Source organism: Candoia aspera, chromosome 1, assembly GCF_035149785.1.
Source record: "Candoia aspera isolate rCanAsp1 chromosome 1, rCanAsp1.hap2, whole genome shotgun sequence".
Classification (NCBI taxonomy): Eukaryota; Metazoa; Chordata; class Lepidosauria; order Squamata; family Boidae; genus Candoia; species Candoia aspera.
The window spans coordinates 49201652-49221998 of NC_086153.1; the positions used below are offsets into that span (position 1 = coordinate 49201652).

At 40.7% G+C, this 20347-nt stretch overlaps 1 protein-coding gene across 1 annotated transcript in view; it reads right to left on the reverse strand.

Moving 5' to 3' along the window:
* The window catches only part of USH2A (usherin), a 513845-nt gene that overhangs the window by 437227 nt on the left and 56271 nt on the right, over positions 1 to 20347 (reverse strand). The window contains exons 8-9 of the mRNA XM_063288775.1: positions 13075 to 13168; positions 1157 to 1352 (exon numbers count right to left, since the gene is read on the reverse strand). Of these exons, the coding sequence (XP_063144845.1) occupies positions 1157 to 1352; positions 13075 to 13168 (290 nt within the window). The remainder of the gene's footprint in view (positions 1 to 1156; positions 1353 to 13074; positions 13169 to 20347) is intronic.

A 20347-nucleotide genomic window follows, 5' to 3' on the forward strand; every position in this document is an offset into this window, starting at 1 on the left:
GGCAGCAAGCAAAATGATAATTTCAGCAAGTGCGTGTTTGTATGAAATGACAGGACTCTACTGGACTTATCCATTTAAAATAATTCACAGGATGAGAGTCACTTCTGCAAATTCAAGGGTCCTTCCACCTGAAGGATAGCAGGCCAGAACACATTAAAAACCAACAAATCTGCCTTATTCTGAGAAAGCAGAAGAGTTAGTTTGTTCTAGTAGAATTTGTACTGGTTGGGAGCAGTTAATCTGAATTACAGATAGGAATCTTTCCCAACAATACACTGAGGTATTTAGTTTTCAGAACCTGAAAACTTTTGCAAAACCATAGGGCTTATTTTTAAATGACACAGAGCTGTAAACTGATGCCTAATCTCATCCAGTTATTCCATTATAATTTAGTTTGGTTCTGTATTTTTTGAAGGCTTGTCATCAGAACGGATACATCAGAGCAACAAGGTCCTATTAAAAGGTGATCCTTGTGGAAAATCACAAATATCATAACGTGTTGTTCTTTCCCCTTTACTGGAATGGGTATTGCCTTCTTTAAAGTGGCTTCTCCCAATCCAAAGCAAATTATGCTGATGCAGGAAGCAATGCATATCATATTATGACTTCCCATAGCAGCTCTGTGTCCCTTATTTCCTTGACAACCATTCTATTCGGACATGAGTCAAATTACAATTCATTACTTTTTCCATCTATGATGCTCTAACTGAAAGAATTATCTAGATTTCAAACAGCCAGTTCAGTGCTGGAATTCAATCTGGGATTTTGTCTATGCAAAACCTTCATTCTATGGCCCTTCCCTATAACATGTACTGTATAATGTGACAGGTACATTGGTCTTTCAATGGTGATTACATACATTATGAATAATGCACATGTATAAACCATGTATAGGAGCTAGAGATACAGACTCCACTTTATTTTGTACATTGACACTTCCAACAGACTTACATCTTTTTAGTGTGTAATTTTTACTTCTTTATGTAATGCGTGGATTTACACAATAAAGAATTTCCATGGGGGGGGGGATAATTCACATTAGAGAATTAAATATTTTACATTTCCAACTCAAGCTAATGACACTTTGGAAGACCCAGCCACAAAATATATGCATGTGCTGGTGCAAAGGCACATTCCGTTTGGTTGTGATAATTACCTGAGGTGTTATGTTGACAGTTATCACAGACTCCACCACCACCTCTATAGTATTCATTAGGAAAGTAATCCATTGTCTTATTGTAGTGACAGCTTATGGCATGGCCAAAACATTGACAAGGTTTGCAATTATAAACATGAACTTGATCTCCTGGATGGAAAGGCTTGTCATTGTACAGTGGCTGACAGCGATCACACTGGAATAAATAGAGAATTGGTCAGAAATTATTATTTAGAACGTGTATATGGGTACAAATACTATGTGCCCCTTATTACATGTTGGCCTGTCTATCAGTAAATTTTTAGTGACAGGAGGAAAGATACGCGTGCAAAATGATTAAAATAATTTGTCCTCTACAAATTATTCACTGAGCTTTGTATTCTTACACCTGCATTTTCCAGTTGCTACTTCATGGCATTTTGGACTAGACAAATTTTGAATCGTTAAACCTGCATAAAACTTTTATTCCTACTTTGGATAACAAGAAAACTAGAGATTTTAAAAATTTAAACAAGGTCCTTTATTTATTTTATCACAAAACAGTATCACAAACATTATGAAACAAAAGTCTTGAAATACTTCAGGGACGACTGGCCTGACCTTCTATTTCAAGTTTTAGTTATTTAGTTAGTTCCATTATGCATACTGTACATCTTCCATAATATTCCATAATATATTTATGGAAATGTATTCTTGAAAGAAGCATTATTTTACTTGCATTTCTCAGCATTTTTCTTATTTGTGGTTCGCCTTAGCAGAACCACATCTGGGTGGAACAGTCTCAGCCACCAGGCCATCTAAATGCTAAGCATAGGATTACTTGAAAAGTATCTGTGTTTGCCTAGAATTCTGAAACACAGATGGGATGAGTTCTAAGATGTCTCGCTGCTGCTGTTTGAATATTTAATGTTTGTAGTGTTATAATTATTTTTTAAAATTTTCAGGGCATATGACTATCTTGCCTGGCTCTCAATATCTAGTAATTAGAACCACAATAAGGCCTTTGTGGTACAACTGTTTCCTTTCCTTTCTTCTCACACATGCACACAGTTGGAGCATCAACCTCTCAGTTTCATGGCAAATCATGAGACTCAGTATACAGGCTTGTCTATATACATTCTTCTCATGCCCTGAAACAGTTCGCTGCCATGACAGGATGCATATGTACTCTGCACAGATATACACACAAGTGCATGCACATAGAAAGACATAAACTCCTTAACCACTCACAGACACTGGCTGTCTCCCCTGTAATTAAGAAGATGAAATGTTATTTATTGCAGAAGAGACAGACTGTGGTCCACATACCTACCAAGCAGTTGTTTTATTAAGTCAGAAGGAGCACAACAAACCTAGAGATGGGATTGTTCAGGTGGGGATTAAAGTTTCCCTCCCCCAGTCTTGGTTAAAATGGCTTTTTCAGTAGACAAACATCAATGGTAAACAGAAATCTCAGTGGTATAACTGTGGAGAAATCCTAATCTTCCCATCCATTATCTTGATAATAGAGAGGAGCTTTAACTTTGCTCCCTCTTAACATCAAGATGTCCAAGTACAGAGATATATCTGAAACTAAATGCAACAGTATACAGGATTCTGAAAGCTTCAGAGAGAATGAACAAGAATTACCAATCTGTGCTTTAATAGGGTATGGGTGGAAGAAATAAGGCAGTAAGAACTTAACTAATAAACCAGAACTTCACCATTCTGTTGGTTTGTAGACACTTGGGAGAGTTATGAGACTAAACTCAGCATTCCCTTCCAACAGTTGATCAGTGGAATTTTGTTTGTTTTAAAAAGTCTCCATATATGTAACCTCAGTTACTGCAAGTTGGAAAAAAAAAAACCAAGCAGCATCTTGTTTGCACATATAGTTTTGAAAGAATCCAAATTAACTAAGGATCATTGTATGAGCTTTTATTGAATTGCTATGATTAAATTTAACAAGGTTTGGACAGAGTAAACTATTCTAAAAGTAAAAACTACTAGAATTAACTTATGTACACAGGGCATGAAATTCATATTTATTCCCCCAGGGCCATGGGTCCAGACAGCCATTTTAAATAATACAGGAGGAACCATTACACAGACTCAAGTCAGCTACACAGAATGCTAGTATATTTATTTGGTCACTCTACTTTTCACTAACCTATATAGGAGCTGCTTTAATTTCCTGTCACTATTCTAGCTCGCTCATCTTGAGATAACTCTGACAACTTCAATTTTAATTGGCTATTTGAAATGAAGATCTCATGGATTTTCATCAGCTGTGCAAAGTAAATTGTATTCCTGTGGGATAACAACCAAATTTTTTGCTAATGCAATGGCTCCTTCACAATTCTGTGCTCTAGCAGATTGTCTGGGCATCTGGTCTTTCGATATTCGAGACAGCACCTTGCTATTTCAATAAATACTTTCCACAAATTATTTTAGAAATCTAGGATCTATGGCCTGTGAAATTAAATCAGTTTGCCAAGGATGAGTTCATGGACAAACCCATCACTATCACAAAAATCTTTTAAAAAATATTCAAAATTTTTCAGCTTATAAAATATCTGATATGATCCAGATTGCTTTTGCCCTTTGCTGTATGTCAGAACTGGGCTGGACAATCCAGTTAGGGATATTTATTTTCATTCATGCATACTTTTGTTTTGTCAACCAAGCTTAAAGCATTTTGTTTTATTCAGTATCCTTTGGAAAAGGTACACCTATATACTGTATCACCAGAAAGAAAAAAATAACTTTAAAAGCTTTTATATAAATATAGTATTCTTGCACAAGTATCAAGCTCACATTAAATTGTTAGGCTAAGCAGTTTTTGCTATTTTTACAAAAAAATAGCTAGTTTATTAATAAACAGTTAAATTATGCATGTCACAATACCCATGTATCAGAAATTATGCAGAAATTAAATAGTCCTATTAATGGTATCATGGATATAGTGGTCATAAAAAAAAATCTTAAACTGCATTTTTATTTGTAGGAAACAGTAAATTTACTGTTTGCCAGCAACAGTCTATATTCTGGCCCAGCCTTCCCCACCTCTGTGACTCCAATAATCTAGCCAGGGCACCACTCAGATTTGTGGACTTCTACTCCCGAAATTCCCCAGCCAGACTGTCAACTGCTGGGAATTATAGAACTGAAACTTGCATATATGATGTACAGTAATTAGCATTACAACGGGCCCACCTATAGTTAAAAAGTAACAAGCCAAGCATCTCAAAACAAACTTGAGTATAAATTTTATTAAAGTGTGTAATAAAAATAGAAATAGATGATCAGCTTAAGTAACCAAAACAGAGACAAATATACTGTAGCCTCGTAAGAATCATCATGGTGTAGACTCAAACTTGTGCAGAGCGGAACTTAAAGAACTGGGATGACCCTATAGATTAAAAAAAAAAATTTTTTTTCTGATTCACCCTCTTTTTCCAATTCTCAGCCAAAATCTGCTCTAAAGTTTGTGGACACTCAGGCTTAGGCTGAGTCCCAACAAGATGGAGTGCTTGAAACCAGAAACAATCTCATCGAACTACTCTGAATTTCACCTTGAAAGGAGAATGTCTGTTATCTGGGGATTCTTCTGCATATAGCAAACTGAGGCCATGGCCACAAGAACCTTTGCGCAGCTTCACCCAATGTACCGGTTACAACTTTTCTTGGAATGTGATGCCCTGGTGACTGTCACTCACGCCTTTATTATCTGGTGTTTGGATTACTATAATGCACTCAATTTGGGACTGCCTTTGAAGACTACTCAAAAACTCCAGTTGATACAAAATGTAGCAACCTATTTGCTGGTGGGAGACAGGCATTTCAGCAGGGTAATACCTGCATTGTGTGCCCTGTATTGGCTGCCACTGTGTTTCCAGGTACTCTTCAAAGTGCTGTTATGACCTATAAAGCCTCTTATAGTTCATATGCTTGGTACCTGCAGGATCATCTTCTCTGAGTAGAGCACAAGGTGAGAAGGTATGTTGAAGATTCCCCCTAAGGGAGGTCAGGAGGGTAGGGATTCAGAAACAAGCCTTTTCAGTGTTTGCCCCGGTCTTATGGAACAGCTTGCCTGCCAACCCCAAGGTCAGCATTTCTCCCTCACTGTTGAGATGGTGATGTATGCCAAACCTTTGGGGCATAGTGTGCTATGTTTTGGGAAAGCTGTCAATTATTTATGTCTGCTTTTATTTTGTGCAATTTAATTTTATTTAATGGATGGTTTTAATCTCTATATATTTATGACCCATATATTTGCTATAAAAACACACACAGAGAGACACACATTTATATATATATTCGGGAACATAGATAAAAAAAATCATTCAACTCCAAAACCTCAAAACTAGTACTACATATGACTAAAATGGTTAACAAATGGATTGAAATACATAAACTGCAATTTGCAATGAATATAATATATCTTGTTTTTATTATTGGGACCAAGACGGCATGCAAGAAAAGCATTCTTTTTCTTACTATGAAAGAAGGATTATTTAAGCTTTTTAAGTACAGCCATAGTAGATTACAAGTGATTAGAACTGCAACAGCTGTGGAATCACCAAAAAGAATGACTCCAAACAGAAAATGATAGGGCATTAATTTAGCTTGTTTTCACACAAAATCACATACTCTCGATAGAGCACTTGGTGAACTCCAGATCATATTAAATATTTATAATTAACCCCATAAAGTGCCACTTCACAATACTTGTTCTAATTAAAAAGACAACATCAACTTGCATTTCTAAAAGACTTAGAAAACTTCATTTTTGTGACGGACCCTCATTCTAGCAACTTTTTACAAGTTAGAAGGATCAAGCTGATTTTTAAAAGTTTTTATCAGTCTTTTCAGGACTAATATAAAACACTTAAAGCCAAAAACTTGTAATAACTTTCTTCAATCTTTTCTGCATGTACACCTGCAAGCTTTTCACTCCTTTTTCAAAATCTTTGGTGTAATTATCCTGTTAAATGCCCTCTCACAAATCCACTGGAATTGTGTGACCATTATACTGGAACAGTGTGACCAAGTTGCTAAAAGCTGGCCACAATGTGTGACATGGTCTAAAAATGGGATATGAAATTACATTTACCCAGCTTAAAATGGTATATGCTTTTTGTACAAAAATATCACTGTATTGTGTTTTGGCACTTCCAACACATTGGAAAGATGGCAACTTATGCCTCACCAAAAAGAGGACAAAAGATTCACAATATGTATTAAATTTGAATATATTCTAGTGTACATGTCTATAAATATTTAGAAAGAATTGTTATGATTTAAATAGGTGTAAAGTTCTGACACAGTTGACTCAATAAAATTCTGACTCATGCATCCAGATGAAATGCAGATTTCAGATTTATTGATGATGTGTACAGATGTTAAGCAAAAAGCCACGACTAAAGAAGTTCTCACACAGCTACCTGATAAAAGACACACAGGCACATCAAAACCTCCTCCACACTGCTCCCCCTTTCCCTTAACAGTCCAGCATTCCACTCCTGGCTGGCTGGTACGACCTTGGATTTCTTCTCACTCTCAGCAACTCCCCCCCCCCCAATCCAGAGCTTGAGATTTGTTGCTTCAATGGCAGAGAACACAATCAACAGATCTAACAACTCTTTGATTGTGGGTTCTGACAATAGGAATACAACATGTCTCAAGATGGAAAAGACTATAATGTTGAAGCACTGTTCCAAGGTGCATGCAGTCCTCCCTTCCTATGGAATAATAAAACTATTCCACATAACCAAATTATGTAAAGCAATGCAATAGATAATGTATATTAAGGGCTCCCAACTTTGGGGCTCACAGATACATCTTTATGAAGTATAGTGTCATAACTACCCTTACTGAACTAATTTGGCAATCCACCAAATCTGAGAACCACTCCCATATATAAACAATTGTTATCTTCCCCCCCCCCTACCTACCACAAACAATGCCTGTTCAGGCAATACCTTTGCATATAGAACTAAGCAGCTCCTCAACTCTGTAAAGTTATGTTGTGTTGTCAATAAACAACTAGCCATCCAAAGATATAGGATGATTGTCTAGAGACAACAGGATTGTATCCATGAAGACATGAAGACTGGCTTGCCAGTTACATCCCAAGCATGACTTAAGTGGGGTGGGGGTGGGGTGGGGGGACTGCTCACCAATAGTTGTATATTGAACTCAAGGACTGAACGTAGTAACTCATCCATGCCTCAGTCACCTCCCATTTGGATTACTGCAATGTGCTCTACATGGGGTTGCCCCTGAAGACCATGCAGAAGCTGCAACTAATTCAGAATGCAGTGGCACATGCCATTTTGGGTGCCCTGCGGTTCACCTGAGTAACACCACTGCTGCATGAGCTGCACTGGCTTCCAGTTGCTTTCCAGGTGCAATTCGAGGTGCTAGTTATCACCTTTAAAGCCCTACAGGGCACAGGGCCAGGTTACTTGTGGGACTGCCTTTCCCTGGGGTATCTGCCTGTCCTTCTAGGCTAGATAGGGTGGGTATGATCCAGGTCCCCTTCCTTAAATGTTGCCATGTGATGGAACCCGGGAGGCATACCTTCTCGGTGGCTGCCCCAGTCCTTTAGAACAGCCTCCCATCAGAGATCAGAGTAATCCCTACCCTTTAGCCTTCTGGAGGTCTGTGTAGACCTGGCTGTTTCCCCAAGCATTGGGTAGGATGGGGATTTACCTGTGAGGAAGTTTGGTCTGGCACCTATACCTTTGTTTTTAACTTTGTTTTATGGATTATTGTGAGCCACCTAGAGTCATTGTATGAGATAGGCAGCCATATAAGTCCTGTAAATAAATAAATAAATAAATAAATAAGACTGGCTTGTCAGTCACATCCCAAGCTTGATTTAAGAGAGGGAAGGGGCTGTTGCCAATATTTGTGTGTTGAACTCAAGGACTGAATTCATGTGAACATATCACCAGAAGAGAGCTACACAAAAGACCTAAACAGAAAAACAGGAAAATCACTGGCCCTGCCAGTCAGCCCTACAGCAACCAAAACCACCATCATAGAAGCCTCAAGCAGGCCTCTCATGCTGCTTCCCCAGAAAATTGGGCATTGCCCCCCCTCAAATTCCAAACTTTTCCCTATCATTCTAGGCCACCATGCACCTTCATCTCTCACATTACTTGTTTTTTAAAAATGGAAAGTTGCGCAGCATAGTGACTGACTTTTAGACTTACTATGTGTACAAAAGAGTTTTTTTTTCATGTTTCCTTTGATATGGCATTCATCTTCATGATTATGCTTTTTGTTCATCAGAAGTATCTTCTATCTTTCAGCCATCAACCCTTGGCTTCATCTTTGACTCCTTGGTATTGCCAGCCACATTCAACCATGTCATTTTTGATAATGAAGTGTTATCAAAGCATGTATCTTCTGCTTCACTTCCTTAGCTAAATCACTAGTTAATAACACAATGTTTACCCTTCCCCTGGGTGGTAGCAACCTTTTCTCTAGTGTTGGAATTGCTTTACTTTGGTCTACTTCTTTATCTAGAACTTCACAGCCAAAATCATTTTGCTCTGTTATTTGGAACATATGCCATAACCCTTAAAATCCTATTTCTGTTCTCTGTGATACTTTGAACAAATTCTTTGTTCTCAACTCTGAAGCTCTACTGTGCCTTTCTGGCAATTCTACCAGAACCCACTGCATTTAGAATTCCTACTCTATTAAAGCGCTAACCCTTTTGCTTTGTTGCTTCCATAAAGCATTGAATGACTGAATGACCAAATGACCAAATGAATGATATACTTGTAAACGGGAGAGGTATGTTGAGATGAGGGGAATCATCCAGTTTTATCTTTGTACCCTCAGCTATTCATTTAGTAATTTGCCTGAAAAGATGTACTCAAAGTGGTATAGAAACAGTTAAAAGTATTTTAAAAATGTAACACCAACAAACAGCATGGCACAGCAACAACCACCCCAACCTCAGCAAACAGTAGGAAATCAAATAAGAGAGAAAAGAAGAGGATTTGACTCTCCAAACATCAGCTGGAATAAACTGATTTTCAGCTTAATGAAAGATATGAACAATACAAATCTTCCAGGATATTCTATAACCTTGATAAGACTTCAAAGAAGATTCTGTAAGGTGTTTAGCATTGTTAACTGGGTAGTTCAACCATAATAGAAACAAGAATAAGCTCCCACCTTCATTTTCCCTATTTTCTCTGGACTGCTGTGTTTTTCCTATTCTAAGATCCTTGGAACTGAGACTTATTTTAATTTTCCCAGAAACACCTATATAGACTAAAGGGGCTACCTTATTAAAAACATAACTCAATATTTTCTTCTTAAGATTGCTATTCACTTTATAGCTTTACTTTTGATAATTGATACTATAAAATCCTTTGAAGCAAAAGAAAAAAGGAGAAGACTCTTCACACATGTTTGGAAAAAACAGAAAAATGAACAAATCAGATCTTGCTTCTGTATTTGCAATGGACTTAATTCAAACTCTTTAACTATAAGCAACTTCAAAGATTCCTATGTAGAAACTAGGTTCTACTGAGACTCCAACTTTTTGTGCCCTAAACACTCTGTTTCTCTAATGCAAATAAAAGTAGTCCTTCTTATATCTTCCAATGTCAAGAAATGAAACTTTATAAAGATATAATTTTGCCATCACTTGCCAAATGGACTGCAATGTAACTCACAAAGCCCTATTTACTGGGTATAATTTTAATAGGGCATCATAAACTTATTTCATTCTATTTTTGGAGTGGGTTTTAAGGAGGGGGGAGGGTAGATGTAGCTAGCCAACCCTAAACTTAGAGGAAGGAGCAAGGAGAGAAGTATGATATAAAATGAAAAGTCTCTATTAATATATTCATGTGTGCCCTAGAAAAAAAAAAACACCAGTGCTATCGGTACTTCTACAAAAAGAACACCTAACAGGAATTACGAATTCCCCTGAAATAAGGCAGCAGAACTTCTAATTTTTTTAATGCAAAAGAAGTGATGTATTTTATCCAATCTCTTCTCCTCACAACCCATAATATGGCTCCACACCTCCCTGTCCATACCATACACTCCATTTAAACTTCTGGGCATAATGCAAGGTATTGGAGATTACCTATGAAGCCCTACATGGCACAGGGCCAGGATATTTGCAGGACCACCTATCTCCAATTGTTCCTGCTCACCCTACCAGAACAGACAGGGTAGGCATGCTCCAGTACCCTTTATTAAGGACTGCCATCTTGTAGGACCTGGGAGTCACGCCTTCTCTATAGCAGTGCCTGCCTTGTGGAACAACATCCCTCCGGAGATCCATATGTCCCCAACCCCATTGGCCTTTTTCAAGGCATTGAAAACCTGGCTTTTCCCTTGGGCATTTGGGCCAAGATGTTAAGCAAGCACTGCTGGTTGATTGGCTTTGTTGCTTTTCCTTTACTGACTGTGAATATGGAAAGTTTTTAGATGTTTAGATATTGATAGTTATTGGTTTCTTTTTTTAAAAAAACAAATTGTGTTGGCCTGTCTTTCAGTTTTAATCCTCTGCTCATTGCCTAGAGCAGCATTCCTCAACCTTAGCAACTTTAAGATGTCTGGACTTCAACTCCCAGAATTCCCTAGCCAGCAGCGGTCTGCTGGGGAATTCTGGGAGTTGAAGTCCAGACATCTTAAAGTTGCTAAGGCTGAGAAACGCTGGCCTAGAATAACTGATGTGATATGGACAGACATACAGGTAGTCTTCTTAATGACCATTCGTTCAGCGACCAAAATTACGACGGCACTGAAAAAATGGCCTTAGAACCTGTGTCCAAAATTACGACTGTTGTAGCACCCCCGCAGTCATGTGATCAAAATTCAGGTGTTTGGCAGCCTGCCCTCATTTATGACTGTGGGGGTGCTTCAACCCCACCCACCCACCTGTCTCCCCCCATCTCTGCCCTTTTGGAAACCCTGCACCCTGCCTTGTGGGGTGGGTGCCCAGGCTAATGGGTAAAATTCACTTAATGATGGCAGGGGAAATTGCTAGGATTGCCATAGCTAAGCAATGCAATCTCACTTTAAAACTGCATGGCTTGGCGATGGAAATTCTGGGCTCAATTACCATTGTTAAGTGAGGACTACCTGTATAAATTGTTCTTAATAAAGAACAAACAAGTACAGATGTGAAGAATGTAAAAAGATCATAGGAAGAAAGTAAGGCAAGAATTGTTCCTGCTCTGGCAAAACATTACTGTCAGATAGTAAATGGGCTGTTTTGTACAATTCTAACAGCTCTAAAGTTGGATGGCTGTTTAGAAGATCCAATCCAATCTCAGAGCAGAGTCAAAGTCTTCTGAAAAAGCCAGGACTTTATGAGGATGCTGGAAAAAGCTGCCAGCAGGACAGAAAGGAGAATCCTGCCCGGTGCTTTGCCTCCCAGTCATCAGCCTTCTCCTAAAATGTCCTTTAGCTTCCAGAATCTTCTAATCAGCTTTCAACTTGGTGGGTCGGGATTTGGCTAGCCCTAAGCTCTTTTTACACTTTATCTGGGATAATGCTTGCTACATTGATCATTCTGAATTAAGAGCAATTGGGCAGTGATTATTTAGGGTGTTTGTTCCTATATAAATTATTCCTATATATAAACTTATAGATGCAAATAAATGAAAAGTAATTATTATTAGGAACTGTGTCTTGCTGCTGTAAGTACTGCATGTGATACATGAGTGAGTATTGGGTCTTGCATGAACAAGGGTTGTGAACAAGGGAGAGGAACCTTACCCCCTTTGAAATATATGAGCTGGAGATGCCCATGAGCTCCAGATATTAAGATTCCAGTACAGATTGACCATAATAAACTGGGGTAGACAAGACACTTTGTATCTTGGTAGAGTTTTTATTGCAATGCTACTAAGATTTAAGTGGTGGGTTGCCCACTCTGGCTTTGTCAGATAATAATCCCAAGGCAGGAGTAGTCTTGTGACCTGTCCCTCCCATAGAAAATTATATTCACTCAAGCACTGCAGGGGCAAGAACCCCACATGGCAGGAAGGTATGAATGGATGAAGGTTGATGAGCCACACTAAATGACTGTGTTGCTTTGAGGGGATACTTGTGCTTACTCCCTCCTGCACTAATCTATATGAATCTTAGCATACACCCTCTTTAGAAGAGGAAAACAATAAGACACATCCTTAGCTGCTCTCCCTAGTAAGGTTCTGCTTTTCTCATTCAGAAAGCAATCTGATGAACTGTGGATATCCTTTGGGCAGTTTATGCTGGAACTAACTAGTGCACAAAAGAGATAAGCGTACAGCGACTTTGAATTACTACCTATGCAATTGTTGCTATCTCTAACAGAGACCCTAATACAGACCAAGATTCTAATATATCCTAATAGAGACAAAAAGCTAATGTTTGTTACTCACATCCAATTATCATTCATCTTCATACAATTCTCACCCTTCAAAATACTCCCTATCCTTTCCATGCTATAAATATTTGCTTTTGGTTAATGGTTCTGAATACTTCTTGAACAAATGCTTCATTTCTCTTCAGTTACAGTAATATTTGGTTAAGCAATTGTGTCTTTACTACCCCAAACACCTTAAATTCCTACTCTCAGTGCTGAATGGGAAAAGAGTTGAGTTCAGATTTCATGTCTGAAGTTGTATATTCAGACACATTTTCTTAAAAATATATTCTAGGTTTCCTCTGAACCACATCAGCTCCAATACCGAAATGACACTTTCTATCATTCCAACTTTGTCATCAGCATCTGGAAAGCTTCCTGCTGGTTGTGGAACTCTATGGATTAATGGAATTACTTGAAGTTGCCAGATACGGCAAGAAGCCAAAGGGAATTAAAATCCAATAAGCGCCATTAATTTTCTACCTCACAAGATTTTGAAAACTGGAATTTGAGGTGAAGCACATATTGAAATAGAACTTACATTATTGCCTTCTGTGTAGCTTTCCTTGGAGCAGAGACATTTGTATGGACTCTGACTTGTGTCACAATTATCAGCATGGCCAAAGCAATTACATCTGTAAAACAATAAGGTTTTTGAGGGAAAAAAGCAAAGCTGACTAGGAATTCCAGAACTTGCAGTTCCAATGTACCTGGAGGACAGCATGTTGGATAAGGCTGATGTACAATTTGAAAGGGCACCTTCCAGTTATTTTTTTTTTTTTTACATTGTCATGAATATAACTTTCTGCTTCTGTTAAAGATAACCACCTCAGAAAAGGCTCGATTAAGTATAGGAACTGTTCTGTGTCTCTCTTGATTCAGCATTTGTAAATGTCAAATATGGGCTGCTTTCAAAGGGACTAAATTGACAGGACATCTTGCAGACCAATTATTAAGTAATCAAATGCACATTATGTACTTTCATTACATACTGTGTAGATGCAGGACCCTAATTATTAATTAGAGTTAACACCTGTATTTTCAACTTTAACCCTTCCATCTGTAATTCCACAACTTCTTAAACACACTATTTGCTTTATTTTTCCAATATTTTTTTATAAAACTTTCCCTCTTCAAACTACATGTTCAAGGAACAAGAAGTTGTTGTTGTTGTTGTTGTTGCTCTGTATTTCCCATAGGTGCCAAATTCCAAATAAGGCATACATATAATAATGATATATGGATGTAACTCTACTAATAGCACAAATGGCAATAAAATGTATTTACTTATTAATTTAAGACATAGTCTTCACAAGATACTATTTACTCTAAAATACCATACATAGAGATATCTTAAGGAACAAATCGTAGTAAGAAAAACCTGACAGCTAAGGGTAATTATAGGCCTTAATCACATACTGAAAAATCCTTAAAATAGATTAAACTATGTAGGTTTCAAGATAAATAGATAATGCAAGCCTGGCTAATGTGGAACAAACTACAGTGAGGTTACTGCTGAGATGTTTCCATCTGCATCGCTGTCTTGACATATATAGTGGTACATGCCATCCATTTTGAGTGAATGGGAAAAGCTACTGGAAAGGTCAATGATGACTGTATACTTGCTAACTATACCTAGGCCTCTCTTCCACTGTTTCTGTTTATTTAGGTACAGTCCTAATAAAGTTGGTCATGCTTAAGTTATAGAAATTAATTTATATTTAGCTGCATCTTTCAGTTTGATTTCAGTGGGGTTTAAGAATAACTCATTATGTGGATCGTTTGTTGAGACTACAGTATTATTCCTCTGTTGTTCAGTAACCCCAAAATGTCATTTAAAACATGCACATACACAAACCATTTCATTTATAGGAGTGAGGACAAAAAATATATTTATTTAATTCACTTACAGGTAGTCTTCACTTACTGACCAGCTGCTTAAATGCTATTTGAAGTTACAATGGTACCCCAAAAGTAGATCTCCGACTGGGGCCCGAAATTACAACCCTCACAAGGGGTCCGTGATCAAGCGACCGAGATTTGGCCATCCTGGAAGCCGTGGCCATTTTGGGTCACATGTCCACCCTTCGGAACCAAGGAGTCCTCCAGGCTTAGGAGGCTGGATTTCTGAGGCAGCAGGCCCCATCACATGGTCACACTACTTCCTGTGATTTAGCAGCCGGCAGGGGGACCCCTGTGTGTGCCTTGCCATGGGCTAAACCGTGAAGGGCCACCCAAGACGGGAAGGTCATGACAGAGAGGTCAGACTAAATGCGATCCCTGGGGAAGGTAATGGCAACCCACCCCAGTATTCTTGCCGTGAAAACTAAATGGATCAGTACAACCAGAGATATGTCGGTATACCATCGGAAGATGAGACCCCCAGGTCGGAAGATGGTCAAAATGCTACTGGGGAGGAACAGAGGATGAGCTCAACTAGCCCCAGTCGTGATGACGCAGCTAGCTCAAAGCCGAAAGGACGGTTAGCGGCCGACGGTGCTGGTGGTGAACGGCGAATCCGATGTTCTAAGGATCAACACACCATTGGAACCTGGAATGTAAGATCTATGAGCCAGGGCAAATTGGATGTAGTTATTGGTGAGATGTCAAGATTAAAGATAGACATTCTGGGCGTCAGTGAACTGAAATGGACTGGAATGGGCCACTTCACATCAAATGACCACCAGATCTACTACTGTGGACAAGAGGACCACAGAAGAAATGGAGTAGCCTTCATAATTAATAGTAAAGTGGCTAAAGCAGTGCTTGGATACAACCCCAAAAACGACAGAATGATCTCAATTCGAATTCAGGGCAAGCCATCTAACATCACAGTGATCCAAATATACGCCCCAACCACAAATGCTGAAGAAGCTGAAGTAGAGCAGTTCTATGAGGATCTGCAGCACCTACTGGACAACACGCCTAAAAGAGATGTTATTTTCATCACAGGAGACTGGAATGCTAAGGTGGGCAGTCAAATGACACCTGGAATTACAGGTAAGCATGGCCTGGGAGAACAAAACGAAGCAGGACATAGGCTGATAGAATTTTGCCAAGACAATTCACTCTGCATAACAAACACTCTCTTCCAACAACCTAAGAGACGGCTTTACACATGGACTTCACCAGATGGACAACACCGAAATCAGATTGATTACATCCTTTGCAGCCAAAGGTGGCGGACATCTGTACAGTCGGTAAAAACTAGGCCTGGAGCTGACTGTAGTTCAGACCATGAACTTCTTCTTGCACAATTTAGGATCAGACTAAAGAGATTAGGGAAGACCCACAGATCAGCTAGATATGAGCTCACGAATATTCCTCAGGAATATGCAGTGGAGGTGAAGAATAGATTTAAGGGACTGGACTTAGTAGATAGGGTCCCGGAAGAACTCTGGACAGAAGTTGGCAGCATTGTTCAGGAGGCGGCAACAAAATACATCCCAAAGAAAGAGAAAACCAAGAAGGCAAAATGGCTGTCTGCTGAGACACTAGAAGTAGCCCAAGAAAGAAGGAAAGCAAAAGGCAACAGCGATAGGGGGAGATATGCCCAATTAAATGCAAAATTCCAGAGGTTAGCCAGAAGAGATAAGGAATTATTTTTAAACAAGCAATGCGCGGAAGTGGAAGAAGACAATAGAATAGGAAGGACAAGAGACCTCTTCCAGAAAATTAGAAACATTGGAGGTAAATTCCAGGCAAAAATGGGTATGATCAAAAACAAAGATGGCAAGGACCTAACAGAAGCAGAAGAGATCAAGAAAAGGTGGCAAGAATATACAGAAGACCTGTATAGGAAGGATAACAATATCGGGGATAGCTTTGACGGTGTGGTCAGTGAGCTAGAGCCAGACATCCTGAAGAGTGAGGTTGAGTGGGCCTTAAGAAGCATTGCTAATAACAAGGCAGCAGGAGAAGACGGCATCCCAGCTGAACTGTTCAAAATCTTGCAAGATGATGCTGTCAAGGTAATGCATGCTATATGCCAGCAAATTTGGAAAACACAAGAATGGCCATCAGACTGGAAAAAATCAACTTATATCCCCATACGAAAAAAGGGAAACACTAAAGAATGTTCAAACTATCGAACAGTGGCACTCATTTCACATGCCAGTAAGGTAATGCTCAAGATCCTGCAAGGTAGACTTCAGCAGTTCATGGAGCGAGAATTGCCAGATGTACAGGCTGGGTTTAGAAAAGGCAGAGGAACTAGAGACCAAATTGCCAATATCCGCTGGATAATGGAAAAAGCCAGGGAGTTTCAGAAAAACATCTATTTCTGTTTTATTGACTATTCTAAAGCCTTTGACTGTGTGGACCATAACAAATTGTGGCAAGTTCTTAGTGGTATGGGGATACCAAGTCATCTTGTATGCCTCCTGAAGAATCTGTATAACGACCAAGTAGCAACAGTAAGAACAGACCACGGAACAACGGACTGGTTTAAGATTGGGAAAGGAGTACGGCAGGGCTGTATACTCTCACCCTACCTATTCAACTTGTATGCAGAACACATCATGCGACAAGCTGGTCTTGAGGAATCCAAGGCTGGAGTTAAAATCTCTGGAAGAAACATTAACAATCTCAGATATGCAGATGATACCACTTTGATGGCTGAAAGTGAAGAGGAACTGAGGAGCCTTATGATGAAGGTGAAAGAAGAAAGTGCAAAAGCTGGCTTGCAGCTAAACCTCAAAAAAACCAAGATTATGGCAACCAGCTTGATTGATAACTGGCAAATAGAGGGAGAAAATGTAGAAGCAGTGAAAGACTTTGTATTCCTAGGTGCAAAGATTACTGCAGATGCTGACTGCAGTCAGGAAATCAGAAGACGCTTAATCCTTGGGAGAAGAGCAATGACAAATCTCGATAAAATAGTTAAGAGCAGAGACATCACACTGACAACAAAGGCCCGCATAGTTAAAGCAATGGTGTTCCCTGTAGTAACATATGGCTGCGAGAGCTGGACCATAAGGAAGGCTGAGCGAAGGAAGATCGATGCTTTTGAACTGTGGTGTTGGAGGAAAATTCTGAGAGTGCCTTGGACTGCAAGAAGATCCAACCAGTCCATCCTCCAGGAAATAAAGCCAGACTGCTCACTTGAGGGAATGATATTAAAGGCAAAACTGAAATACTTTGGCCACATAATGAGAAGACAGGACACCCTGGAGAAGATGCTGATGCTAGGGAGAGTGGAAGGCAAAAGGAAGAGGGGCCGACCAAGGGCAAGATGGATGGATGATATTCTAGAGGTGACGGACTCGTCCCTGGGGGAGCTGGGGATGTTGACGACCGACAGGAAGCTCTGGCGTGGGCTGGTCCATGAAGTCACGAAGAGTCGGAAGCGACTAAACGAATAAACAACAACAACTGTATGCTTGCCTTTAATTCTTTCCCAGGTTTTGTTTAACTTAAGTAGAAATTTGTATGGTGCCATGCACGTTCCATCCTCTGGTTTACTGTTTTTAAAACAGTTGTTTTATAAAAATTAGATTTATATACAGTACTGTACAGTACTGTACAGTAATAAAAGCTGCAGAGTTTACAGCAGTAAAAAAAGTTACAGTATACGGTGATTTTTATAAAACAACTGTTTTAAAAAGAGTAAACCAGCATTCACTGTTGTTAAATATAATTAAAAATCAGACAGAGGATGGAAGATGCATGGCACCATACAAATCTCTGCTTAAGTTAAACAAAAACTGGGAAAAAATTAAAGGCAAGCATAAGTACTACAGTTCTACAGCACAGTACTAAACAGGTTTAAAGGTACAGTACTGTACCATTAAATACTGTACCTTTAAATACTTTAAATACTTTAAATCTAAAGGAGGTTGCCCCTTTCGGAAATGTGCCCAGCTGGGTTTATGGTATGACACCAGCCGAAATCCCAGGGCAGGGGACGAGGGGTGGCTGTTGTCATCCGAGAGTCTCTTGTGGCCTTCAGGGGCCCTGCTCCACAAGTGGCTGGTTGTGAGATCCTGTTCTTCAAGTTGGGTTCCCGAGAACAGTTGGGAGTGTTGCTGCTGTACCAACCTCCCTGCTCTGTGGCAACCTCCCTGCCTGAGCTGCTTGAGGCCGTCTTGGGGCTGGTGGTAGAGTTCCCCAGGCTTATGGTTCTGGGAGACTTCAACCTGCCATCCCTGGGTCGTGCCTCAGAGGCAGCTCGGGAGTTCATGGCTACCATGGCAGCCATGGGCCTGTCCCAGATAATTCAGGACCCAACTCGAGACAGTGGTCACACCCCAGACTTGGTTTTTTTGTCAGAGCAGTGGCAATGTGATCTGAGGGGGGAGATAGGTCTGTCCCCATCATCATGGTCAGACCATACCCTGGTGACCCTGAGATTCGCTTATGCCACCCCCCTCCGCAGGGAGGTAGGGCCCATTTGATTGGTCCAGCCCCAGCAACTGATGGACCTGGTAGGGTTTCAGAGGGAGCTGGGGGTTATACCTGGTGATCTGCTGCACAGTCCAGCTGCAGCCTAGAATAGGGAGGCGGCTGGAGCCTTGGACAGGATTGCGCCTGTGCGCCCTCTCTTGTCTCATCGAACCCGGCACTCCCTGTGGTTTACGGAGGAGTTGAGGGTGCTGAAGAGGGTTAAGAGACGCCTAGAGTGCCGCTGGAGGAAGACAAAGACTGAATTCGACCAAACACAGGTAAAAGCTGCCATTAAGGCCTACCTTGTGGCGATAAAAGCGGGGAAACGTCAATATTTCTCCGCTCTTATTGCGTCTGCGGCGGGACGCGGTGGCGCTGCGGGTTAAACCGCTGAGCTGTCGATCGGAAGGTCAGCGGTTCGAAACCGCGCGGCGGGGTGAGCTCCCGTTGCTCGTCCCAGCTTCTGCACACCAAGCAGTTCGAAAACATGCAAATGTGAGTAGATTAATTGGTACCGCTTCGGCGGGAAGGTAACGGCGTTCCGTGAGTCATGCTGGCACATGACCCGGAAGTGTCCTATGGACAACGCCGGCTCCAAGGCTTTGAAACGGAGATGAGCACCGCCCCCTAGAGTCGGACACGACTGGACTTTACGTCAAGGGAAACCTTTACCTTTACCTTTACTATTGCGTCTGCAGAATGCCACCTGACGGCCCTGTTTAAGATCACTCAATCCCTTTTGGGGAAGGTGGGTTCAGCGACCCATCTACAGGGCCGTGCAGAGGAATCTGCAGGACAAAATCGCTCAGATCCGCTCCAAGTTGGACTCCAGGCGTGAGGCGTGGTCTGGAGAGATACCAGGGGAACAGGCTTACCCAGTTATCTGGGAGCAGTTTGATCCTATTGGACCTGAGGAAGTGGACAGGATCCTACAGACAGTAAATGCCACCACATGCCATCTAGACCCATGTCCCTCCTGGCTAGTAAAAGCAGGCCGAGAGGTCACATGTGGTTGGGTCCATGCAATGGTTAATACATCCTTGGGAGAGGGGGTGTTTCCAGCGGCCTTTAAAGAGGTGTTGGTACACCCCCTCCTCAAGAAGCTATCGCTGGACCCTACTGTCCTGGACAATTTTCGTCCAGTCTCCCACCTCCCCTTTCTGGGGAAGGTGGTTGAGAAAGTGGTGGCTTTGCAGCTCCAGAGGGTCCTGGAGGAAACGGATTATCTAGACCCCTTTCAGTCAGGTTTCAGGCCTGGTTATGGGATGGAAACGGCATTGGTCACACTTATGGATGATCTCCGGCGGGAGCAGGATGGAGGTAGTGCATCCATCCTCGCTCTCCTTGAACTCTCAGCGGCTTTCGATACCATCAACCATGGTATTCTTTTGGGGTGGCTCAGGGAGTTGGGGGTGGGCAGCATAGACTTA